Source organism: Bos indicus x Bos taurus, chromosome 19 (genome assembly GCF_003369695.1).
Source record: "Bos indicus x Bos taurus breed Angus x Brahman F1 hybrid chromosome 19, Bos_hybrid_MaternalHap_v2.0, whole genome shotgun sequence".
Lineage (NCBI taxonomy): Eukaryota > Metazoa > Chordata > Mammalia > Artiodactyla > Bovidae > Bos > Bos indicus x Bos taurus.
The window spans coordinates 49,408,397-49,435,393 of record NC_040094.1 but is presented as its reverse complement, the minus strand read 5'-3'; the positions used below and the strand labels follow the sequence as shown (position 1 = coordinate 49,435,393).

The 26,997-nt window shown below is 46.5% G+C and overlaps 1 protein-coding gene across 1 annotated transcript in view; it reads left to right on the top strand.

Moving 5' to 3' along the window:
• ERN1 (endoplasmic reticulum to nucleus signaling 1) overlaps positions 1–26,997 on the top strand; it is an 82,366-nt gene that overhangs the window by 22,992 nt on the left and 32,377 nt on the right. The window contains exons 2-5 of the mRNA XM_027517673.1: positions 6,420–6,540; positions 23,342–23,375; positions 24,615–24,687; positions 26,632–26,704. Coding sequence (XP_027373474.1) covers positions 6,420–6,540; positions 23,342–23,375; positions 24,615–24,687; positions 26,632–26,704 — 301 coding nt within the window. The remainder of the gene's footprint in view (positions 1–6,419; positions 6,541–23,341; positions 23,376–24,614; positions 24,688–26,631; positions 26,705–26,997) is intronic.

Below are 26,997 nucleotides of genomic sequence, written 5' to 3'. Positions count from 1 at the left end.
GAGAAGGAAATGGCAACCCACTCCAGTATTCTTGCCTGGAAAATCCCATGGACAACTCATGGGTTCAGAAAAGAGTCTGACATGACTTAGCAACTAAACAACAAGGACTCACTAGTTTGGGGATAGAACCGATACTACAGTATCATGTATAGATCACCTTGGAAATTGGGGTGTCAGACACGTGTGTGCATGGCCCCACTTCTTCCCTCTGACTTCAAGATGAAAGGTCTGTGCCAACTTCATTGATCTTGTTTCTGACCATTGTTATTAGGTAGTCTGTTAAACCGTGGGCTGGTTCTTGAAATATGTGTCTGAAATTTAAGAATTGTGTTTCTTTGGAAAATGCAGCCTCTTGGAAAACCCTAATGGGGAAGCATGGGGCTGCCCTGTGTTCTGAATCTTAGAGCAGCATGTGGTGTGCTTCCTGCTGTTCATCCAGGGGCCAGAGGGAGGGTGCAGGGGAGTAGCCTTGTCAGTGGTAGCCTGGCAACTGCAACCAGATCCCAGCTTTGTGGGCTCTTCTCCAGCCACCGGGGAGCTGCCTCTGGCCTGACCCGTCCCAAGTTCTAGTTCAGAAACTGGTAGGTTTGGGACTTCCCTGATGGTCCACACTTTGCCTGCCAGTGCTGGGGGATGAGGATTTGATCCTTGGTTGGGAAGCTAAGACCCCCACATGCCTAGTGATCAAAAAACTAAAACATAAAACAGAAGCAATATTATAACAAGTTCAGTAAAGACTTAAAAATGGTGCACATCAAAAAAAGGGGACTTGCCTGGTGGTCCAGTGGCTAAGAATCCACACATCCAGTGCAGGTGGCCAGGGTTCGAACCCTCGTCAGGGAACTAGATCCCATGTGTCTCGACTGCAGCCAGACCCGATGCAGCCAAATAAATAAATATATATATTTTTTAATCTTAAAAAAAGGTGTGTTAGAGGCTGTTTCATTTGTTTTTGTGCTACCTAAACACTTGATTTGTGAATGTTTATACGGACAGTCCCTTCTGTCTGTACTAAACAAAGTTATTCCAGAGCTTGTTTTAGGAAAGACTTTTTTTTCTTGCCTGAAATATAAACATTTGAGTTCATTAATGCAGGAGCAGCTGACAATTAGCTGAATTTAGAATATTAGAAAATGAGATTGTTGGAGATTTAACTACCTTTTACTCATCTCTGTATGAGCAGTTGGTAGCTGCGTTCGTGTCTTTTGTGGGAAATGCAAAGCAAGTGGTACATTTTAATCTTGCTTTATAATAAAATTGAACGTGAGGATCCAGCCCAGGAATTATGTTTTCACAGGAGGCAGCCCTGGCCGAGCCGAGCAACAGTGAGGGCTGGATTTTAACAACGGAATCAACCTAAGTGAAATAAGCTGTTTTTACAGGCACACATTTCCCCAGCATCATCTGGCCCAAATTGCCCAGCTCTCTGGTCCTCAGACGGGGCATTTCCAGAGTTGCTATGTCAGGGTCACCTCATGTGAGAGGGCCAGACTTCCAATTAGCTAATGGATGTCTCATTTTAGACTAGATTACCTGCCATGGCCTCTACCATGTCACTGCAATTACTCTTTTAGGAGTCACCAATGAAGCCAGGAGTATATAACCCACTAGTTTGAAAAACGAGGCAGATCCCAGGCTGATTGGCAGGATCAGACCTTTTCTTTCTGCTCTCAGGCTCTCTGGAAACCAGTGTGTGTAGCTCTGGGGCCTGAAGCCCTTTTATCCATTGCAGGGAAAATGGAACACCAACAGGGTGAAGGTGATATGCAAGATCATCGTGAAGCAGTGTTTTTAAATGTTTCACAGACACGAAGTTCTAAGCTGTGCTCAGTATCACACACAGAATTTAGTTGCTTATTGCATTCACGTGAGTTATAGCAACTTATCTCTTTGTCGACAAAAGTCCATGTGGTCAAAGCTATAGTTTTTCCAGTAGTCATGGATGGATGTGAGAGTTGAACCATAAATAAAGCTGAGCACTGAAGAATTGATGCATTCGAATTGTGCTGGAGAAGTTTCTTGAGAGTCCCTTGGACAGCGAGGAAATCAAACCAGTCAATCCTAAAGGAAATCAACCCTGAATGTTCATTGGAAGGACTGATGCTGAAGTTGAAGCTCCAGTACTTTGGCCACCCAATGTGAAGAGCTGACTCACTGGAAAAGACCTGGATGCTAGGAAAGATTGAGGGCAGGAAGAGAAGGTAGGGACAGAAGAGGAGATGGTTGGATGGCATCACCGACTCAATGGACACGAATTTGCGTAAACTCTGGGAGATAGTGAAGGGCAGAGGTGCCTGGTGTGTTGCAGTCCATGGGGTCGCAGAGTCGACACGACTTAGTGACTGAACTACAACAACAGATAGCAGCTGTAGCTGAGGGCAAGCATTTTAATGCTTTAAAAAATGCCAGGAGAAGAAAAAGGCAGAGATTTTGTGATATTAAGTTGCCTCATGAGAGACTAATGCTGCTCAGAGTGTCTCTTTCTAATTTGAAACTGTCAAGAGCGTCAAAGAAGAGAAAAATCTGTCTGGTGTGATGGGGTTTGTGATGTCACTGTGGACATTGTGATTAATTCAGTGTTCTCAGTTGCTAAATTCGACCTCCAGCCAAACCTGGCCTTTCTGAGATTTTTGAAGACCATGTTAGTTATGTGATGAGTGTTTTATTTCGAGTCACCAACCAACCATGGACAATTGCTCTTCCTGTGGTTTCCAAGATGCTCAGACAAAGCAGCTGGTTTCATTTCCACGCCAATAGTGGAGCAGCACTGATACATTTTAGTAAATATTGGCCCCTTTTAGTATTAAGACTGTGATGAGATGTATTTGGGGGCATTTAGTTAATTATAGTTGTACTGTAGGCTTTAGGCTTTAATTACAGTGAACCTCTTCTGTCCTCTGGATGTACACTCTCTGACCGGGAGACCTTTGTGTTTCTAAACTTCTGTCCCTTATTTGGTGGATTTCAGTGATCAAAGGTGATTGGGTTACCTAATAACCCTGAGGTGGAAAGGGCTTCTGGAATTTAGGGGCTTGCTGAAGGTCCTTTAAATCCCAGCTTCTCTTCCACCTGCTAACTTATCCATTTCCTTTTTATGATCATATTATAGAAAATTTAGAAAATAAAGGAGAAAAAACTAGGGCTATAATTTTACATTTTTTTTCTATAGATATATTGAAAATACTTGTGTGTGTGGGTGTGTGTGGGTGTGTATTTAGGACTGTCTCAGTTTCGAGGGACAGAAACTTAGCTCTAACAAGCTTAAGCAAACAGGGGAGTTGACTGCACGGGCCAGGTGTCCCTGGGCCCAAGCTCAGGGGTTGGCCAGGCCTGAGAAGTGTGGGAGGCCAGGGTCTTAATCCCAGCTTTTCTGCCCTGTTTCTTCTCAACCTTCTTTCCGTCTTTATCTGTCTGTCTCTCATCCAGCTTTTTCCACATGGAGGAAAACATATTCACAGAAACCTCCTGAGTTTAATTCCCTTTTCTTTTTTCTGAGTTTAATTTCTTAGTACTTCAGCCACCCAAATTGTTCAACCTGCTTCTGACATGATTCCCAAGACCTAAGAATGGTTGTTCCCAGGGGAACTGTGTGACAGAGGGAGGGGGTTCCCACCTGTTGGCCCCCAGATACGCATACACGTTCCCATTTCATTTGGTCGACCTTCTCACTACCCCCACCTAACTTAATCCCGCCACCCCACATCAAGTCGCAGACCCATTCATTCCCCTTGTCAGTGGAGGTAGCCCCAGCCTCAGTGGTCATCACAGGGCTGCTGTTCTCCAGGCCAGGTGCTCCAGGTGGTATGTGTTCAGGTGTGAGCAGGTCCAGATGATTCTAGTCACCATTCATGCCCCATGGTCCAGAATAATTTTAGACAATTGGTGTACAAGACTTTGGATTCCACCCAGGGCAGCCACCACGTCGGGGCTTCTGTTTTCCTAGCCAGGTTGTACTGAGACTGATCTCCTACTTGCAGAAGTGGAGTTAAAAACAGGTTCTTCTCAGCCTTAACCTGGAGAGTAGATTCAGCAGGAATTGTAAGGCTTGCAGTTATTTCACTCATCCCAGGTAAGGGGCCCTTGCCCTGGGCAAAGTGGAGGGCGGGGCTTCTCCCCTGCAGGCCACACACAGGCAAGAGGTAGAGGAGGTTCTGGCAGCTGCTTGGCCCCTTTGCCTGGGGGTCTTCACATTGGAAAAGGAATGCAGGCACTGGAGTGTTTGTCCCACCAGCTCAGGCTGCCCTGGAGAGAGCCGTCTGTTTTAGGAGATTAATTAGTGTCATCCTGGCTTTTACCAAGAGTGACCAGGTATTTCGGGGGTCAGGCTCCCATGCACAGTCTTTATGTTTCATGCTAAAAGCTAGCCATACTGTATTTTAAAAAAAGCATCTGTGCCAAAATTTAAACTGTCGCAGTGTAAGCAAGTTGTATTGGCCTGTTTTTAATTCAAGACTTGCAGGAACCAGCTGATTGATGTGACAGTACAGTGACAAAGAAGAGAAAATCTCATTACAGATGGTTTTGCTGAGTGGACCCAGACTTCAGAAGGGAGTTATCCTAGGAAACCGTACCAGCTATTGCCTGCTTGTGCGTGTGCGTGCACACACACACACACACTCCCATGGAAACCATGTGGATGAGTGTACAGTTCTAGCAAACCTAGAGGACAGGCAAGCAAAAAAAAAAAAAAAAAAACTGTCCAGTTAATTATAACCACAGCGTACATTAAATTTTGTATTCTATAGTTTTCATGTGACAACACATACAAGTTTTCCTCTGTATTGTAGATTCTTCCAAGGGCCATTTTAATGATACGTAATATTCCACTGGGCAATGGCACCCCACTCCAGTACTCTTGCCTGGAAAATCCGATGGACGGAGGAGCCTGGTGGGCTGTAGTCCATGGGGTCGCTAGGAGTCGGACATGACTGAGGGACTTCGCTTTCACTTTTCACTTTCATGCATTGGAGAAGGAAATGGCACCACTCCAGTGTTCTTGCCTGGAGAATCCCAGGGATGGGGGAGCCTGGTGGGCTGCCGTCTATGGGATCACACAGAGTCGGACACGACTGAAGCGACTTAGCAGCAGCAGTATTCCATTGACTGTTTGTGTCCTAATTTGTTTCAGCCATTTAGAAGTGTTCAGGTCCTTCCTGTTTTTTGTGTGTTTATAAATGGGTTTTGATGAGTATCATTGTGCAAAGAGCTTTTCCCATAGCTGGACTTAACTTCTTTAGGATGTAGAAGAGGAACTACAGAGTCAAAAGCATGAATACTTTTATGCTTTCCAGAAATATTGCACTAACTTATAATTTTCATTGCCAATCAATAGTGGATGAGAAAGTGAATTTCACTACCTTTGGTTATTTTCTGTAGAATATTTTTCAAATTCATTAAAGATAAAAGGTACATTTTAATTTAAATTGTATTTTTATTACATGAAGAATAATTTGGGTTATTACGGTGAATTTTTTAAAAATTATTTTTAATTGGAGGATAATTGCTTTACAATATTGTGTTGGTTTCTGCCATACATCAGCATGAATCAATCATAAGTATACATGCGTCCCCTCCCTCTTCAACCTCCCTCCCCATCTCATCCCTCTAGGTTGTCACAGAGCACCAAGTTGAACTCCCTGAGTCATACATTTTCTTTTATGATATGTCTCTCTCAAAATCTTGGTGTTTACTATATTATATAAACTCTTTGTATAATGAGAGCTGTTTTTCCTATTTTGCTTTAAATATTTCCCCCAAATTCCTTGTTGTTGTTTGTTGTTGAGTCGCTAAGTTGTGTCCGACTCTTTTGCAACCCCATGAACTATAGCCCACCAGGCTTCTCTGTCCATGGGGTTTCCCAGGCAAGAATACTGGAGTGGGTTGCCATTCCTTTCTCCAGGGGATCTTCCCGACTCAGGGATCGAACCCAAGTCTCCCGTGTTGCAGGTGGATTCTTTACCACTGAGCCGGATTCCTTGCCTTTTAAAATGTGTGTCGGTGTGTTGGCATTCTACTTTAGCATGGAGTCTTGCAAGATAACCAGGTTTCAGAAAGTAAAATATAACCAAGAGAAGGAACTCAAAGCTGGCATACATACTTTCCCCATCTGTTTCAGTGGAGGCTGGCCTTGGACTATTTCAGAGTCCCCCGTCCCTGACATGTTAGGTCATCAACCCTTGTGTGGGAAGGACTGCTGCTTAGATAGAATAAGGCGGTCTGGTTCTAGTCCTAAACCAGCTGTTGTCCAGACACATGCCCTTGATGGGAACTTCAGCTCGTCAACTTCAGTTTCTTCATCTGTGACGTGGTAGATCTTAGAAGGATAACTTTTCGGGTACGGGAGGGGCTGGTCGGTGGTTGTGCACACCCAAGATGAAGAATCATATTGACCACATCGATTCTTCTACCTCTCACTGCAGGGTTTTGGGAGTCCCAGCACTGTGACACTTCCTGAAACCTTGCTGTTTGTGTCCACATTGGATGGAAGTCTGCATGCCGTCAGCAAGAGGACAGGCTCCATCAAATGGACTTTAAAGGAAGGTAATTGGGATTTGTCCTGGGGTGACATGGACATTTGCTCAGCTGCTTCCAAGGAAACATTCCAGAAAAAGAGAGAAACAGTTATACATGATTTTAATAAACTAAAAAAGGATAACAGTCAAAGAGAAGAGATGAAGTGTACACAAAGGGTATGTTTATAACTCAAATTGTGATTATCCACTCAGGGCATCAGTTGAGACAAGCTTTATCTTTTTTATTATTATTATTTTTTTCACAGTTGTCTAGATTTTGTGTATAAATGGCTCTAGGCTTTTCTATGAATAGTTCTGGCTGGTTGGTCTTTACAAAGACATGCTACATTAATTTTTTTTAAAGTTCTAATGATTAGAGTCTTGTAATCATAATTATAAGAAGCTATCTTCTCTAACCTCAAATTACTCATTTTGTTTTTATAGAGGCTAGAATGGCTGAGGGCTGCAGGATTTGACATTCATCCAAGTCAGTCACTTTATTAGCTCTGTACATTAAGGGAAGTGGAAGGCAGAGGCTGTTTCTCATTTACTCTACCAAGCTTCCATTTATGATCTTGTGTTCCTGGTGATGGTGGGCAGCATGGACTCCCTACAGCTGGGAAATCATATTCAGTTCCCAAAGTAATCTTCCTGGATAAAAGCCAGGCAAATCCCAGGATTGGGGGCTTTCAGAGTCATCTCTTTTATTCCATCCTATCGTAATTCTCCTTTGGCCATAAATTCAGGTCTGACTGGTATGTTCTCTTTCATCACTAAGCCATGACTCAGTATTCTCTTGAACACAGCAAATGTTTTTCCTTCATTAATAAAATGTTCCAAAACAGTGTTTTTAGTTGGAAATATATTAGCACATATCAGAAGGTCACACACCATCTTGTCCATTCAGCAGCACACCAGGTTGCCATCCGCAGATGCTGGCAGGTAGGTAACCACAGACTGCCCTGCCTCACCTGTCCGGGCCAGCTTGGATCAGCAAGGACTTTAAGTGATGGAAAGGACCAGGTCCCTCAGGAGCGAGAGCCCACAGCAAGATGGGAGAGCCCAGTGTTGGCAGTATATTACAGGCTCTCCGAATATTATGTGTGCTTTCATGTTTAAGCAACGTTCTTTATATTTCAGAATGTCTGATTTTGTCCAGAGATGAAAATCAACAAGTCACAAAAGGATTGAGATAAATATTTTTGCTGTTAAATATGAGGGCTGGTCCCTCAGTTTCAGTATTCCCAGGCACGACATCTTTGCCCCCAAGCCACTTCATTCTTCTGCTTTGCTTTTTCCCTGCGTGTATTTTTTTAGATCGATCTCCAAGTCTTAATTTCTGCAAGTAGCCTTGCCTATAGCCAGCAAAACTGTGCCCTGCCTTGTTTGTTGCTTAGCCAAACATAAGAGACAATCTGTTCTCTCCTGTAATTGAGAGCTGAAAGAACCTGCCTCCTTTTACTTATTTGTTTGTTTATTTTTTAAAAATACTTTAAAAATATTTGTTTAGCTGCCTCGGGTCTTAGTTGTGGCACGTGGGGCCTTTTACGGTGGTACACGGGCTTAGCGGCCCCGCGGCATGTGTGATCTTAGTTTCCACGGATGGAACCTGTGTCCCCTGCGTTGGCAGGCGGATTCTCAGCCACTGGACCACCAGGGAAGTCCCTTGTCTCCTTTTAAGTTTAATGCAAGTTTAGAGAACTCGAAACTCTATCTGTGAAAGCTACTGTATGGGGCACAAAGAGGAAAAAGACAGCCCCTACCCTCAAGGAGCCCACCGTCGGGAGGGAGACCTGACAAGCACACAGAAGTTCAGCAGGGAAGCAGCCTTGTAACCACCGCAGAGAGGTGCTAGGAAGCTGTTCCAGCTGGGCCAGGAAAGGCTCCGTGTGGGGAGCTGAGCCTTGGAGGATGCATCACACTGCAGTCGGGTGGAAGCCTGGCCGGGAACAAAGGCACCATCTGGGGTGTGGGGACAGGTCTGGTTTGGGAGGGGCTTAGCGATGGAGGTGGAGGGAGGCAGACAGAGGGGATGTTGAGGCCTGTGGCAGCTCTGAGGCATTTGTACTTGAGGGACCAGGAAGTTGGGAGCCATTGACACGCCTGAGCAGGTGAGTGACTCAACAGGTGTTGCCGCTTCCAAATTAATCCAGCAGCAGTGTGTGCGACTAGAGACAGAGGCAGACCTGAGGAAGGGAAAAGGGAAGAGGAAGGATGGGAGGCCTGCCAGAAGTAGAATCGGGGAACCCAGCAACTGGTTAGGTAGGCAGAGCAGGCAGGAGTTAAAAGACACATGCGGGCAGAATTAGAGAAAGTTGATTAAGACCTAAGAATTTCAAGTAATGAAATTCGGTTCGATTTAATTCAGTGAAATTTCAGTTATATTCTAAGTCTCATCGTTTTTCTGAGAATAAATTGGCTGATTTTAGCTAAATTCAGCCCTGGCTAGTATTGGTAGCCACCCCCCGCCTTTTTTTTTTTTTTTGGCTGTGTAGCTTATGGGATCTTAGGTCCCCAATCAGGGAGTGAACCCATTCCGTCTGCAGAGGAAGCATGGAGTCTTAACCACTGGACCACCAGGGAATTCCTTCTCTCGCTGTATATTTTTATACAAAGATTAAAGATGGTAACATATAGAGACCCTGAATTTTAAATTTAATTTTAATTTTGCAATTATAACTAAAGATTTCAAAACCATTAATATGTAAATGAAAAAAAACCCTAAGATCATGACATCTGGTCCCATCTTTTCATGGCAAATAGAAGGGGAAAACATGGAAGCAGTGACAGATTTTCTTTTCTTGGGCTCTAACATCACTGCGGATGGTGACTACAGCCATGAGATTAAAAGGTGCTTGCTCCATGGAAGGAAAGATATGACAAACCTAGGCAGTATTAAAAAGCAAGTGACATCACTTTGCTGACAAAATTCCACGTAGTCAAAGCTATGGTTTTTCCAGTAGTCATGTATGGATGTGAGAGTTGGACCATAAAGAAGGCTGAGCACTGAAGAATTGATGCTTTCGAATTGTGGTGTTGGAGAAGACTCTTGAGAGTCCCTTGGATGGCAAGGAGATCAAGCCCATCACTTCTAAAGGAAATCAACCCTGAATATTCATTGAAAGGACTGAAGCTGAAGCTCCAGTATATTGGCCACCTGACATTAAGAGCCAACTCTTTGGTTTTCCAACCCCGATGCTGGGAAAGATGGAAGGCAAAAGGAGAAGGGAGCAGCAGAGGATGAGATGGTTAGATAGCTTTACTGACTCAATGGAGGTGAATTTGAGCAAGCTCTGGGAGACAATAGAAAACAACAGCAACAATACATAAGTAGATTTATAAATGTATCCAGCTACTCTTCTAGACCCTGAAAATACAGCAGAATCCTTGCCCTCATGGAGCTTTCATTCTATGGGAGAATCAGATAAGGAGATAAAGTACACGGTGGCAATAAGAGCTGTGGAGGCTACTGCACCAGTCCAGGCAGGGGAGGTTATGGGCTTGGGCCTGAGTGACCACGGTGAGTCAGATTGAAATGGAAGAAACTTGCTGATGCAAACAGACACCTCTAAGTCATCAAACTGGGGTTCTGCAGAACACTTACCTATTATTCCATTTTGTGGTTTCCTAACTGTTTACTTTTTTCAGGGACCGAGAAACTGGGAGTGTTTTTTTTTTTTTTTTTTAATTTTTATCCACAGAATGATTTTGGCAGGTGCTTTTGTTCCTCAACCAAACATGTGTTGCTGTTCCCAGAAATGGAGATTTCTCACATCACAGCAGCAAACTCCACTTAGTACAGAAAACAAGTTCTGTTTGTTTTCGGAAACAGATTTGAGTCCTGGCATTTTCCCGTAGGTGTGATCCCAATAAGCTGTGATTTTGTAACTGCAGCAGCACCACTGTCTGTCTCTGAAATTTCACCACTGAACATGACTGAGTATGTTTCATTTCTGCACTCCCAGCCCAGACTCAAACCGAGAATGTTGCTGTCATGTTCTGGGTTAGATTCGTTTCACAAAGCTTGCCTTGGCCTGGTGGAGATAAAGGACTCTCTCTGGTATTGCCATGGCTGGTGAGTCTGACACTCAAATCTTCATCAAACTGCAGATGGTTCTGTAGCAAACCCACTCCCATTCCCTTCCATCTCCTTTCTTGTAATAGGTCCAGAGGACTAGGTCTAATTTAGAACCATATCTTCAAAAAAACAAACATTTATTTATTTGGCTGCTTGGGGTCTTAGTTGTGGCACACAGCATCTTTTAGTTTCAGCATTAGAGCTCTTAGTTCCGGCGTGTGGGATCTAGTCCCCTGACCAGGGATCGAACCCAGGCCCCCTACACTGGGAGTGTGGAGTCTTAGCCACGGAACCACCAGGGAAGTCCTTAGAACCATTCTTTACTAACTATAGAAATATGCTACCCTTGTAGCCAGAGAGGTCCAAACTCCTGAGATGCCCCCTAAATGATTAATATTGGGAATTTCTTACGAGGGAAGGATTAAAAACAAAATTAGTCATTTGAAGCCTGAAGAACATCTTCTCCTCTGAATTTCCAACCCTGTGCCTCTGTTCGTAGTTCCTATCTGTGCTGACAGTTATGGGCCACCCAGGCTAGGAAAGAGTGATGCTCTGCCCCTTGGTCACCCAGTCCCGCCACATGGACTCATGGAGGGTCTCCCAAACCTGACCCCTCCTCCTGGTCCCCCTTGCCAGTGTCTCAGCCCAGCTCTCAACGTGTACTTCCTGGATCCATGCACAGCTTGCTGACCACCATCCCGGCTTCCCGCCTCACGCTCCCCGCCTCACGCTCCCCATCACCCAGCACGCGGCCGGTGGACACACCCTCTGAAGCGACTGCCCAGACCATGCTGCACCTCTGCTGAAAGGCATGTTGTCCATCACGGTGCTACTCCGCGTTGGTCTGCCCGCCCGTGTTCCTCGCCCATGAGGAGAGAAGTACCAAAGGGAGCGGAAGCCTCATTCCTGGGGGGTTGGACTTCTCAACAGTTGGCCCTTCCCCACAGTCAGCTGGAGAAGCACCGGGCCCCAGAGTGAGGTCGAAGCTCCTGATCACACCTGTCAGCCCCTTCACAGTCGGGCTGTCACCCACCTCTCCAGCCTCAGCTGCCCGTTGCCGCCAGCTCTTGGAGACACGGGGCCTTTGCTTATGGCCTCTCCCCACCAGCGGCCCGCAGTGTTGCCCAGGCCCCCTTCCATCCATTAAGACCCCTTCACAGCTCACCTCCTGGACTGCTGCTGCAGGGTGAACCCCTCCCTCATCAGGCTCCAGAGGAGCTCGCTGAAGCCTCTGTACCGGCACTTCCTGCTTCCTGTGAACTTTTGGCTATGTTTGTCCTCCTAGTGGATTTCTAACTCCTTGAAGGAGGGGGTCTCAGTAAACTTCTAAGACACCCAGTGCCAGCTCAGGCCCCAGGGAGAAGTGGGCGAGGCAGGCTTTGCCTCCCCAGGATCCGTCATCATGGAAATTTCCAGTTCCAGTTTCTGATCTTGAGCTGCACGTGGCTTTTCATGACTTTCTGCAGTTGGTTTTCTCTCCTGTTCTTCAGGCAGGGTTCGTGTTGCCCTGGAGTGTCAGTGAGCCACCCTCAGAGGCTTGAGAGAAAACTCTGTGTGACACTCAAGAGAAGGGAGGTTGGGAAAGGGGGCGATGTTTCGTTAGTAGTTCTAATCTATTTTCTCAAGGAATTTTCTAGGCTTAAGATATGCCATCACTGCCTTTCCCTAATTGCTGAAGCACAGAAAAGTGTTTATTTGTTCTCCATTGTTTTGGAGGATAAAAATTAAGTTTCTGAGAGGGGCTGTGAGAGAAGCTTTTCTGCTTTTGAGTCTCTTGAAAAAGTATTTTCTTTTTTTGAGTGTTTTGATTTTTATCAAGAGAGTCTAAACATACACAGACAAAGAGATGATGATCTAATGAACACTCTTGTACCCATCACCAGCTGGTGCACAGCCTCGTGTATCTGTGCCCCCATTCACGTCCCTCCCACATGCCTGGGGTTTGCCTCGGAGCAATATGTCTCATGGCATGGAAGGGCTCTTGGAAATAGTGGTCATGGGACGTCCCTGGTGGTCCAGCGGTTAAGACTCAGTGTTTCCATTGCAGGAGACTCAGATTCGATCCTTGGTTGAGAAACTAAGATCCCACATGCTATGCAGCATGGCCAAAAAAAAAATAGTGATTGTCGCACACAGTAGCATAGATTTCAGCTCCCGCGGGCATTCTCTGCTGCGTTGCTTGGTGTGTTTCGGAATACGGTTGTGAATACTGAAGCTGAGGATAAAAGGCCAGTTTGGGCTGTGACTTATTTACCATCCTCTTACTTGCCTTTGGGTGAACACTCTCATCGCTCCAGAACTGAACTCTGTGAAGTTAGTGACATCCTGAGAGGCACTGGGGCAGAGTCCCAAGCACTAAGTCGTCTTGTCCTCCTTCACATTTGGTTATAGCTTGAATTCCTTCACGGTTGGTTGTAGCAGGGTGTGTTTTTCGGCCTGAGTTACTTCCGCCAAGGCAAGGATGAGTGAGACCTTAGAATTCGACAGCCTTTGGTACCATGGCTGGTTTTTCAGATTATGTTGGTATTTCTACAGGATTCTCTTCATCAAACATGACATTTGGTGATTTGCAGAGATTGTCGTTGTGTGGTTGCTAAGTCATATCTGACTCTTTTGTGACCCTGTGGACTGTAGCCCGCCAGGCTCCTCTGTCCATGGGATTCTCCAGACAAGAATAGGGGGGAGGGTTGCCATTCCCTTCTCCAGGGGAGCTTCCTGACCCAGGGTTCAAACCCAAGTCTCCTGCTCTGGCAGGTGGGTTCTTTACTGCTGAGCCACCAGGGAAGCCCCTTGTAGAGATTACCCTGAAAGCAAGCTTATGACATCCTCCCCCTAGTTCTGATAAAATTTGGAATTTCACTGTGGATTTTAAGAGCTTCTGAGCAGAGATCTATTTTAAAACGCTCTTGTCATGAAAGCTGAACCTTGAGGAAACTTTTAGACTTGCTGCCCTACAACTTGGACCTGACAACTTTCATGGGAGTTTAGGGCACAGATTACCCAAGTTCCTTCCCTCTGGAGGAAGGAAATGAGCCGCCGTTAGGGAGAAGGAGTCCCTAATTGGTTCACTTGAGTGCATGGACCATATTGAGGAGACTTAAGTTTTGAGTTAAGGTGTGGGAGTGGTGAATGACCTTGTTTCTACCAATAATTTTTATTTTTAAAAAAAGGGTATTAGACCCTTAAGCATTTTCTTGAGGAAATGGCAGCTTTTTGCATGCAGACTAACCAAGTTAGCTTCACTGTCAATTGGGATTAAAATCTCCATGTTCTCTTAAACTCATTCCATTTCTTCACTTCATTTTTCTGATTGGGACTAAGTCCTGTTGATGTTTTTTTTCCCTCCTGTTTGGTTCTGACCACCCCTCCTTTCCCCACCCCACCCCCAAACTGTCTCAGACCGTCTTACTGGGGTTATGGCGTTGCCTTCCTCACTACCCGTTGGTTTTTTCTTTATTTGTTTTCTTCTTGTTGTTGCTTTTTTGGCTGCACCATGTGACATATGAAATCTTAGTTCCCCAATCAGGGATCGAAGCCTCTCACCTCTGCACTGGAAATGCAGAGCCCTGACCACTGGGCCACCAGGGACATCCCCCTCTCTACCCTCCCTTTGTGCTTCCTCCTCCTCTCTCACATCCCCTTTTGTCCCCTGGTGCCTGCCTGTCTTCACCTGCCTTCAGAGTCTTGTACCACGTTTCTCTTCTTCTCAAACGCCTCCAGCTGCTTCCTCGTAGTGCCCACCGCACCACATCCCAAGGTTTCACCCCTTTCTTCTCCACAGTCTCCCTGCCTACCGTCCACCCTTTCCCGTTTTCTCTTAGAAGGAAGGAGGCTCTCAAAGACTGGGTATACAGGGAGGCTTACAGGGAGCATAGAGCAGCTGGGACTTCATCTGTGGCCTTTCAGTCCTTAAATCCCTTTCAGGAGGGCCAACCCAGGACATTTCTGGTCACTGCTAGAGGTGCACTGAGAAGGGTCTGGTTTGCAGAGTTTCTAGCCAACAAGACATCTTACCTGCACCTGGAGAGGTCTTCCAGTCAGAGAGGAGGCTGGTTTGTGTCTTTTCATATTTATGTATTTATTTGGCTGCATCAGGCCTTAGTTGCAGCATGGGGGATCTCTCTTGCATCAAATGTGGGATTTCTGCTGCTGCTGTTGTTATAGTACACAGACTCTAGTTGCAGCATGCAGGCCCTCTAGTTGTGGCTCGAGGGCTTAGTTGCCTTGCAGCATGTGGGTTCTTAGTTCCTTGACAGGGATCAAGCCCACGTCTGTGGCATTGCAAGGTGGACTCTTAACCAATGGGCCACCAGGGAGGTCCTGAGGCTGTTTTTTGTCTTTGATATTTATTCGGCTGCATCTGTGCCTAGTTGCCGCATGCAGGGTCTCAGTTAGGTCACATGGGATCCTTCCTTTCGGCGCCTGGACTCTACCTGTGGCTCTCGGGCTCCAGAGTGTGTGGGCTCGTAGTTGCTCTGAGGTGTGTGGGAACCTTAGTCGTGACCTGGAACTGAACCCAAGTCCCCTGCATTGCAAGGCAGATTCTTAACCACCGGACCACCAGGGAAGCTCTGGGGCTGGTTTTAAATGCAGGCTGCGTCGGGGCAGCGGGGAGGTGGTGCTTTGGAAAGAGGGTGAGAAGGAGCAGGGCAGTAAAGCCCGCACCCACCTACATTCCACCGGAGAAGCAATGTGTTCCAGAAATATTGGTGCTCATCTAGGGATGGGGAAGGATCCCATAGGGCTCCTGAGCTCCAGTCCGATGGGCAGCCTGTTCTTGCAGCCTCTGTAATCAAAGCGATCTGATTTCTTCCCACGTGAGAGTGAGTTGGCCCAGAGTCACCTGCAGAGAGAGGCCATCTGCCCCAAACTCTGGTCTGAAGCAGTTAACTCAAATGGTGACTGACTTCACCGGAGAGATTTTTCTCTGTTGAGGGAAGCCTGAAATGGTGCTGACAGGGTCCTTCATGCTCCTCCCCTGGGCTTCTCTTCTCTCCTCCAGCCCTGGGACATTATAGGATCAGGCTGTCAAGGTTCATGCTACAGCTGAGGGTGGGCAGGAAGAACAGGTTTTTCTTTGCAGACCCTCCCCGCCACATCCTACCCTACCCACTCACGCTTCCACTCCCCTCCCAGAAAGGTATTCCTTAAATAGCTCTTTTTTTTTTTAGCTTCTCTTCTTAATTTTTTTTTTTTCATTTTAGAAAAACTTCAACATACGCAAAAGTAAAGAGAATAGTATGAAAGCCTCAGATATCCAGCTTCAGTGACAACTCACACATGACAGTCTGCTCCCCCATCTCCATCATTTGGAAGCAAACGCTGTATCATTTTTTTCCCGTAAATTTAAATAATTTAAGTGTGAGTGAACAAACAGAGCTACACCTGGGCAGCTCTTTTTTGCTTTTATCATGTAGGTTTCTGTGTGGAAAAGCCCTTCTCATTAAGATAAACTTATCTGAGTGACTGCATTCCATGTGCAATATTGGATATCTTAAATTATCGACTTCCTTACATTCTACAGACAGCTTTACCTGCTGAGTAGGAGGGGAGCAAAGACCCGGGCAGCAGTTACACAGGAGTGCACGTTGTGATTATTCACTGAACTGTCATAAGCCCCAGGCACTTTCCCATCTGTATTTCTCAAGAAACAAAATAGATGGTCCCTGCCCTACAGAGTTCTTAAAATTCAATCCAGCCCCCAGATCTTTGAGAACCAGAGAGGCCACATGCAATTAAGTACCTGTCGCCTGAGAAATGTGCTAAGCGCCAAGTGCAGTGGGCGCTCAGTTTCTGATTTCCTGGAGAAAGGGGCATTTGCAGGCCGGGCAGAGGTAGACAGAGCTGGGGCCAGTGATGGTGACAGGAAGGCACGGGCTGGGTTCTGGAAAGGGTTGCGATGGAGAAGAATTAGGCCCAGGTTTTGCAGAGCCTTGAATGCTGAAGGCCTATGGTTCCCCCATGTGCTGAGGGGCCCTAGGCACACAGTCAGCTCTCAGGGCATGGTAGCTAAAGTTTTAGGCTTTAAGAGAAACACAGCAGTCCCCACAAGTGTTGAGCCCTAGTAGCTTCGGCATTAGATTGCACTGCTTTCCTTTCAAGGAAGTGTCTGCCCAGCTGAGTTGGGGGCCTTTGCTGTGATGCATTTCAATTGCCACTGGAGGGAATTCCAGTGTTAGGGCTCCGAGATCTCACTGCCAAGACCATGGGTTCAGTCCCTGATCTGGGAACTAAATCCCACAAGCTGTGTGGTGTAGCCAAATAACACAACCAAAAAGACTCAAATGGACGCATTTAGGAAAGGTGCAAAGGAGAGTTTGGCATGCTTACAGGCAGAGGAAGGAGTTATCCGGAAGGACTTGAAGACCCCTGGGAGACAGAATACTGGGGGTTCTAGATGTGTGAGTGTGAAGTATCTGTGAAGGTGAAAGTGTGTCCTTTTATAGAAATATGCAGGGTAGCGTGGGGTTGGCAAACCTGGAGGACGAGGGGTAGGAAGTTTCTGAGTTCCCCTGTGCCACAGAGAGGGGAGTCCTGTGCAGAGAGGAAGGGGCCTGGAGGCAAGGCATGAAAGTCTGAAACACCAGCTGTGAGGAACAGAACAGGAAGTAGATAAACATATCTCCTATGACTCGCGGCCCAGCTGGCCAGGGTTACATTCTGCTATCTCCACAAGTGATTATGGTGTTTTCTTCAGCAGTGCTCAGAAGACTGAGGAGGAGGAGAGGGGATTGCCCAGTGGATTCTGGGTGGAGGGTTGATGGATTATAGAATGGTCAGCGATGGATATACAGGCAGGGCAAAAGTAGAAGTAGGAAGGAAACTAATGTTTGTTGATAATATATATTTGTAAATATATTGAACACCTCTCATGTGCCAGGCACTATTTTTTTTGGCGGGGGGGGGCTGTGCTGGGTGTTTGTTGCAGCTCATGGGCTCTTCATTGTGGCTTTTGGGCTTAGCTGCTCCATGGCACATGGGATCTTAGTTCCCCAATGCAGGAATCAAACCTGTGTTCCCCATGTTGGAAGGCAAATTCTCAACCACTGTACCAGTGGTTAAGAAGTACCCAGGGAAGTACTTGGAAAGGACCCAGGATGTTGGGGGTATGTTGTTGTTCAGTCACTAAGTCGTGTCCCACTCTTTGCAGCCACATGGACTGCAGTGCGCCAGGTTTCCCTGTCCTTCACCATCTCCTGGAGTTTGCTCAAACTCATGTCCATTGAGTCATAAGTGATGCCATCCAAACATCTCATCCTCTGTCATCCCCTTCTTCTCTTGCCCCCAACCTTTCCCAGCATCAGAGTCTTTTCCAATGAGTCAGCTGTTTGCATCAGGTGGCCAAAGTATTGGAGCTTCAGCATCAGTCCTTCCAGTGAGTATTCAGGGATGATTTCCTTTAGGATTGACTGGTCAGATCTCCTTGCTGTCCAAGGGGCTCTCAAGAGTCTTCTCCAGCACCACAGTTTGAAAGCATCAATTCTTCAGTGCTCAACCTTCCTTATGGTCCAGCTCTCACATCTGTACATGACTACTGGAAAAACCATAGCTTTGACTATGTGGACCTTTGTTGGCAAACTGCAGAAGATAAATCCCAGCCCCCACGGATCTTATAGTGACCAGAGTCAGACATTTAAAAAGTAAAATACATAGCAATTCAGAGGTAGTCAGTGTCATGGAGAAAAATCAAGCAGGGAAAAGAGTAGGGGATCCTGGGGGCGGGTAGGAAGTGGTCATGGAAGGCCTCTCTGAGATGGTGACATTTGATCCAAGACCTTGGCACAGGGAACAGTATACGAAAAGGCCCCAAGGCAGGTTTAGACTTGGCAGTAGTCCAGGAGTAGCCTGTATTCCAGCATGGCTGTAATAGAGTAAGGAAGAAATCATGGGGGACTGCCAGGGTGGGTGTGGGAGGGTGGGGTTGCATGGATTCACAGATATTCACTGGGGGAACATTGGCCTCTACTGGGCAACAAAATACCCATCAGTGGATTGTGAGTGGCAGAGAGGCGTTATCTGATTTATGTCTTCGAAGCATCACTCTTCTATGTCAAGGCACTGACTTACAATCTTAAGATATATTTAACCTTATTTAATCAACATAAATGTGCCCCTTGAGTTTGGTGTTATTATCTCTATCTCTTTATTTTTTTCTTTACTGACAAGGAAACTGAGGCTCAGAGAGGCTAAGTAACTTTGCTGAGGTCACTCGGCTGGTGAGTGGCAGAGCTTGGATTTAATCCTAGGTTTTTCTGATCCCAAAGGGCACACAGACTAGGAGAAAAGGGAGCTCTTGAAAGACAAGGGGTTCCAGTGATACTGAAAAGATGCTGGAAGTAGGAAAAAGAGTGATGAAATAGACCAGAGAGTCTGACATCCGATGGCAGGTTCTGCAGGGGAAATGAGTGTCAGCAGTGTGGTCTGAGGACTGCCTGTCTCCTAGGAGAACAGGGTAGCCAAGCCAGTCCGGAGAGAATGATGGAGGGTGTGATTTGGGCAAGTGGTGGTTAAGGTGCTGGCAGGAGATGATGGAAATGTCCAGTGGGTCCAGAAAGAAGAGTTTGAGAGACGGGGACCTAGAATTTCCTCGTTGTGATTATGGTTGAAACTACAGAGATGAGTGTGCTCTCTCAGAGAACTGAGATGAGAGCCAGGAAAAGTTCTTCCCTGTTGGAGTAAGAAGAGGGAGGGAGAGGGGAGAGGAGTAGACGGGAGAGAGATGAGTGAAAAATCTGGTAGTATTGCAGGGCCAGGAAGTGGAGAGACTGGGGGAGGGGAGGGTCGAACCCCGCGGCGGGGGCAGCAGCAGGCATTTGGGATCGCCCGCAGGGTGGTGAAGCAGCTGGAAGAGTAGAGCTGTGGGTGCTGATGGACAGAGACCTCGAGGCCCGGGGCTCAAGAAGGGAGCAGAGTCCAGTGTGCAGTCAGGGCCCAGTGCAGAGGAGAAGGTAGGAGGTTCGGGAGAGGATGGTGAAAAAGGTATTCTTGGAAAGATGAAAACTCACTTCTTTTGGAAATAAACATGTTTACGTCTATCTTGGGTCATTTCTGCCTCGGGTTGAAAAGGAGGATTCCATCAGCACAGCACAGGAGCCATGCATGTCACCGCACCTCGCCAGGTTTCTTCCGGAGTAAATCAGGCGTGAAATGGACCCGCCAGGGGAGCCGAGTCCAGTGGCCTCTCCCAGGGGAGAAGTGGGCAGATCTGTTTCTGTCTTGATCTTGGAGACCAAACACTGATTTCAGCTTTTTTTTTTTCCCTCTTCTGATATCTTTACCTTTCCCTTGAATAACACCCATTTTTACACTGGTTAAGTAACTTTTTTTTTCCCTGCCCTTTCTGAAAGTAAAACAGCTTGGTGAGATGGCTTTCGTCCTTATCGGTTTCCATATAGATAGAGAGGCTTGTTTTGTAGCAGCGTTTGTTTATAGCCTTAGGGTTAGGCCACTGTTTACTTTCACATGAAGGTGACTTTTTTTTTTAAGAGCAAAAATCTTGCCTAAGTCCAGTTCTCGTTATTAAATCCAAAACAACTCCTTTTCATGTTGGGCTTCCATGGCACATTTTCAGCTGATGCTTTTTCCTTTTATTTTGCTGGCTTTTCAAATATTTTTATCCTTTAACCTTTTCTAATATGGAAAATTTCAAGCAGAGATAAAGAGAACAGTAAAATGACAGGCCAGTGTTGTCAATTCTATCTTTAAACATTTATCAACAGGCTGCCATTTTTTGGTCTTATGTTTCCTTCCCTTGTGTTTTTTTTTATTATTATTACTAATTTATTTATTTTGGCCACATCATGTGGCTTGTGTGATCTTAGTTCCCTGACCAGGGATCGAACCCGTGCCCCCTTGCACTGGGGATGCAGAGTCTTAACCACTGGAGCACCAGGGAAGTGGTTCAGGATGGAGGGGACACATGTATACCTATGGCTGATTCATATTAATGTATGGCAAAAACCATCACAATATTGTAATTATCCTCCAATTTCCTGTAGTAGTTGAAAGGAAACCTTAGATTCAAATGATTCTTTAAGAAGAAAAATATGCAGAACAAGGTCATTGTTCCACATCTGCTTGCTGTGACATGCGTGCAGCTCTGCAGATGTTTATTCCAGGGGCCCTATTTTATGAGTGAATGAGAAGGAGCCCCTCTTGGAGGTCATGTCCCCTTAAGCCTAGGAGAAAACGTGGCTCCTCAACCCTGCTGTAGGTGTCCACCCACCCTTCCCTGGCTCCTGCCAGTGGCCTGTGTCTTAACTGGAACCTCTCTGGTGTGGGACACACTTTGGGACCCGAGGCCTCTGTGTCAGATAAGCTGAATAAGCTCTAGAGGACCAGGAAAACCCACAGTGGAGGAGGAGACCCCGAGAGTGAGTAAACACTGACCAGCACAGATAAGCTCAGGAACAGGCACTGAAACCCCCTCAGTGTCCACGTCTTGTTTTGGGTGAACAGCTAGGATTTGGTAGTGTCCTCTTCATCTCTGTTGATCTGTGGCACCTTTAAGTGGCCGGAGCGAATCGAAAGGACGCCTTTCTCCTGCTGTGTTTTCTTGGAAACGTGCCTTCTCGCTCTCCCTGGCGCGCTCAGCTTCTGGGCTGCATTGGAGGCGCTGGGTTATAATTGCTGCTTGTCTGTTTCAGGAGGGCGAGGGCTAGGCACCCTCATTTCCTGTGTCTTGCATCAGTCTGTTTGTCAGAGTGTACCGAGAGGGGATTAATGGGGACGATCACCATGTGCTCGCCAACCGAAAGTTCCTCCTGTTTCCTGAAGTGCTCTTGGTTTTAATGAATTGTTTGTTTGCTGCCCACAGACCACATGTGGTGTGTGCGCCTCCGTTGTTGTGAACACCGGTCTGCCTTCATGTGGGAGCTGGGCCTGCAAAGCAAAGTCAACACACGATAAGGCTTGAAAGGGTTTCCTTCATCTGAGAATCCCAGCTGACCTGGGGAATTAGACAGCTGTCTGTCACCATAAGCAGAGCCTGTATCCAGAGTCACATCACAGCATTTGCTGTCCTCGACCCTAGCTTTGAAGTTTTGTGGGCAGCATGGCTTATAGCCTGTGGGGTCCCAGTGGCTGGAAACACCTCGTTGCTGTGTAGTCTCTCGCCTGGGATTTCAGGTCTGTTACAGCACTGCTGGGTCAGTGGCCTCCATCCACCCCGTGGACTCTGGATTGTCCTTGTGATCTGTGCCCAGGAGAAATTCTGTCACTCAGATGACAGCAAATATTGGGTTGGCCAGACAGTTCATTCGGGTTTTTCTGTACCATCAAGTGGACAAATCTGAACAATCTTTTCAGCCAACTCAATATTAAAACGACTTGAAGGAAAAACTGTGTTTCCTATTTCAAAGGTAATGCCTATTTTTGTAGAAATTTGGGGAAATGTGGAAAAGGTGGGGAAGTCATTTATATTTTCAACAAAGGTAACTTACCACTTTTTTGACCTTTCCATCTCTTTTTTTTTTTTAACACACATAGGTTGTTTTTTTTTCTCAGCTGCATTAATACTCTAGGTACAATGTTATTTTTTTCTCCTGAACATATATAGTTATAAAACTTTATAAGCCCTTTTAGAAGCTTTAAGAATCTCCCTGCAATTCAGGAGACCTGGGTTCAATTGCTGGATTGGGAAGATCCCCTAGAGAAGGGAATGGCTACCCTCTCCAGTGTTCTTGTCTGGAGAATTCTACGGACCGGGGAGCCTGGCGGGCTACAGTCCATGGGGTTGCAAAGAGTTGGAAATGACTGAGCGACTTTAGAAGTCTTAATTTTCAGCCAAGTGGACGTTCCATAATTTAACCACATCTCTGAACAGTTAGGTCATCTGTGATGCTACTGTGAAGATCTTTGTACAGAAAGCATTTTATATACTTTGTGTTGTTTTTAAACCAGACTTTATAGACATGGAATTAATGGATCAAAGGGGATCCAGAAGAATGAACACTCAAAGGCTCTAAAGTCATCATATTGCTACCCCAAAGGGATGTATCCATTTACCAGCCAGTCAAATTCTCATCAACGGCAAAACTGCTTCTTAAGCCACAGTTTTGCTTTCCCAATGGAAATATCTAGCACCACGCCAGGTATCTGACCCAGAGATGGTTTGGGTTTAGAAGGCCTTAATGTGTCGATAGTGACACTGGGACCCACTGTCCACCGTGGGCTGTCACTATGCTTCCTGATACGCCCAGCCTCCAAGTCACAGGCATGTTTCCTGAGGGCAGTTCCATCCTGCCCTCAGCCCCCTCTCCAGTCTCAGCAACGGACCTAAGAGCTTGCACGAGTGATGCGTGTGTGCGTACGTGTGTACATGCGTTCGTGCGTGTGTGTATACTTCGTCATTAAGTCGTGTCCAACTCTTGTGTTAACCCCATGGACTGTAGCTCACCAGGCTCCTCTGCCCATGGGATTATCCCAGCAATAATACTCAAGTGGGTTGCCATGCTCTCCTCCAGGGGATCTTCCCTACCCAGGGCTTGAACCTGCATCTCCTGTATTGCAGGTGGATTCTTTTCTGCGGAGCCACCAGGGAAGCCCTCCCGACCCCCCCGCCCCGCCCCACCCAGCTCTGCTCCCAAGAGCCTACATTTGTGTTTTTGTGTGAGTTTTCTAAAGTGCCTTCACCTATGTTTTCTCGTGTAGATAAATTTATTGGTCCATCTTGTGAGCTGGTCCTAGGAACTCTAGAAATCTTGACATTTTAGAATCTGTCTGACAATGCCTTTGTTGTTCTTTTGCACAGATCCAGTCCTGCAGGTTCCAACACACGTGGAAGAGTAAGTGTTCTGATTTGCTGCACACTTCCCTTTGATTCATTTTCTGTTTTACTCTGTTTATGAAGCAAGTTGCTGGGAGCACATGTATACATCAATATTAATATTAAGTAGAATAAGAACAAATGACTCATGGGTACTTTGAAAGAAGCCTGTGTTGGGAAAAGGGTGGTCAGTTCCTTGATGGGTGAGGTGGGGAGGCAGGGGTGTTAAAAAGGCTTCTTTGAGATGTAATTTAAGGTGAGTTTTGAGCTTAAGCTTCCAAAGTCCTCAAAAGGGCCCAGGTGTCTTTGGATCTCTGCCCCATTCACTGTGCAAAACTGTGGAGAGGAGACAAGAAAATGGCTTGTTATTAGAGTGTGTGTGTTGGAGTAAAAGTTTGGTTGGCATCTCTAAGAGCCTCAAATGATGCTCTAAACTGGGGACAGAAAAGATTCAGCCAGGGGTTTCTTCGTGACTAGTCGTCATTCAGTTAGCAGGTTGGCAGGTTAGCGTCACAAAAGAACACCTTGAACCTGCTTCCTGAGAAGCAGCTGATGAGAACCTGACCCAACCCCTTGGCAGCTTCTTTCTCATGTCAAGCTTTCAGTGTCTGCTTTTATTGCCTCCTAAAAATAAATGTTTGTGGAACACCAAAGACGCATTTGTTCTCCCTGTTTGGGTGCCATGCCACGCTATTAGACATTAATTGTTGAGGTCCTGTATGCAGCTGACTTGGAAACTGAAAAGCAGGCTTGCTGGGTCCTTCCCCCCGTTATACCTTTAGCCAGCGTGCTTTGACCAAATGATGATTTGCTCTTCTGTGGTTTTGGACTAGTTTTCCACTGCAGGTTGGTTTTTTTTTTCCCCACGCCAAGTATAGTATAGACCAGGGGTCCCCAGCCTCTGAGATCTAATGCCTGATGATCTGAGGTGGAGCTGATGTAATAATAATAGAAATAAAGTGCATGATAAGTGGAATGCACTTGAATCATCCTGAACCACATCCTCCCCCCTACCCACCGCCCCACCGTCCATGGAAAAATTGTCACCTGCAGAACTGATCCATTGGAGATTACCAGAAGGATATTTTATTATCTGTGGCTAAGATGAAAAAGAAGTGGATGGAATTGTTTTATACACACACACACACATGCACACACACACACCCCTCCCTACCAATCATGGTTTTGCCTGGCTTTGGTATTTTATTCTGTGCCCTGGGCTGTAATCTGTCGCTAATACTTACTGCTTAATCTGCAGGCCTGCCTTCCTCCCAGATCCCAACGATGGCAGCCTGTACACGCTTGGGGGCAAGAACAACGAAGGCCTGACGGTGAGTGTATTTAGCTTCTTGGTGCTCCGGAGGTTCTAGATCCCTGTTTTCAACCACAGCTGTATATCAGGATCGCCTGAGAACTTACAAAAGATTCTGGGATTCTGAATCCGGGGGTCCAGACTGGGGCCTGGGCAGAGGTGTCTTTTCACAGCTCCCTCGATGAGCTTTTAAACGTACAGCCCAGAGTTCAAAAACACTGATCTGTCCTAGCAGTTTCTCAGGGCTCAGCCAGCACACTGGAAGGATGTGGTCTTCCTTCAGGAATAGGGCTCACTTTATCTAGTGATTATTATTATCATTAAAAAAAATATATTTTGGCCACCTGGCACGCAAGATCTTAGTTCTCCGACCAGGGATCGAACCCATGCCCCCCGCAGTGGTCGCACCGTCTTAATCTCTGGACCACCGGGGAAGTCCCTAACTTTAGTGATTCTTAATTTGGGGGAGGGGTGTAGTTTGCAACACTGTACACTCTCCCAGTAGACATCCCCTTGGTGGGGGTGGGGGGGGTTATATTCCATTGCTACCTCCATTTGAGAATAGACCTTAAGGTTCACAACCTTAGCTGCACATTGTAATAACCTGGCGATCTCTAAAAAATACTGTCTAGGTCCCAACCCCAAAGTCCCCATTTGATTGACCTAGGTCATCAGGATTTTTTAAAAAGCTCCCGAGAAAGAGAATGGGCCCACACATATGGTCATCTCCACAGCAGAGGTGTGGAAACTCTGCCCAGAGAGGTGAAGGAATGTGCCCAAGGCCAAAGCACCAGGCGGAGGAGGTGCTCCATGAACCCCCACCTTCCAGAGGCTGCTCTTGCCACCACCCGCAAACCGCTTGGTGTGGTTTAGCAGCTCCAAGAACGTGGTTTCCAGCCTGGGCCTCGAATCAGGAGGCCAAGGTGGCCACACTCAGCCAGACCCTGCAGACTGGAAAATACTCCAGACTGAAAACCTTGCAACAACATTCTAATCCTCAGAAACATCTGGAAGAAGCCCAGTCAGGACAGCCTCTCCGGGGCATATTTTTTCTGCTAGGGTTTAGTTTAAACATTGGGATGACAGGAAAATCTGCATTATTGGTTCCTAAAAATTCTGTTGACTCTGCTTTCTTGGCAAGAAAGGTGACAGTTGTCATGAGGCAGGTACCCACAGGATGGTTTCAAGAACACAGAATGTTCCAAAAATAAAGTGTTCTGAAACAAACTCGAACCCAAAGAGCTTGTCAGATGTCAGCTGTCAACTCTGAAGGATCGGTTTTTATGATGAAATGCAGTTGAAACACACGGACTGCTCTGAGTTTCTTTTCCCAGCACCTAGCATAACTTCCTTTTAATACCAAAAAGCCCAATCTTCTTCTGTTTTTCAGTAGGAGAATTCGTTGCTAGAGAAAACACCAAAACTTCTCTTCCTTCCCCAGACTCTCCTGTGTTGCCCACAAAGGGACGGCTGCTCCTCTCCCTCGAGGCTCCCCTTCAGGGTAGTCTCCTGGTTGACTCCTGCTCTGAGGAGTGTTTTCTACTCCCGTCTAAGCAGCTCTGGGATAATTTTCCAAGACAGGGCAACTCTCCCTCCTCCCCCCCACCCCCCAAGCCTTAGGATTTCAAAGATTGTGTCATTCTCTCCATATTTGTGTGTCTTTTCAGAAAAGGTCAAAGAGCCCCAGAAGGGCTCTGGACTAGAGACTTCCAGGGGGCGTGTCACATAAAAGAACCAGTGTGTCCAGCACCCAGGACCTGGAACCAAGGGCTTGCCCACAGTGTGCAGGGAGCCTAGGGTGCCCCCTTCTCCTTGCTTTCCAGTTAGGAAAACCCCCACGTACCATCTCTTTTTAGCAGAATTGGGTAACAGAAACAGACTGCAGTGAAATTGTAATCATTGCACAAGACCTTGTTAACTTTTGTTTTTGCTTTGCTTTTTTTTTCTTTGGTTTGTTTTAAAGAAACTTCCCTTTACGATCCCTGAGTTGGTGCAGGCATCTCCGTGCCGAAGTTCAGATGGCATTCTCTACATGGGTAAGAGTTCCTGACGCTGATCCCTTTTGGAAGCGAATGCCACAATCTGGGAAGGTGGCGGGTCTGAGAGAGAGGAGATGTGTCTACTGTCACTACCCACCCTTCTGGGGAAGGCCTTTCTTGTCTCGATTGTGCTGGTTCAGGCCAGGATTAGCTGACCAATTACGAAAGGGTTCCCCCTGCCACCACACTTGGGAGCAGACCTAACACCATTAATATGGTTACTCATTTAACAAGCTTTTAGCTGCTGTGTTGACCTACCCCTGCGATTTACAGATTGCAACATACCCAGA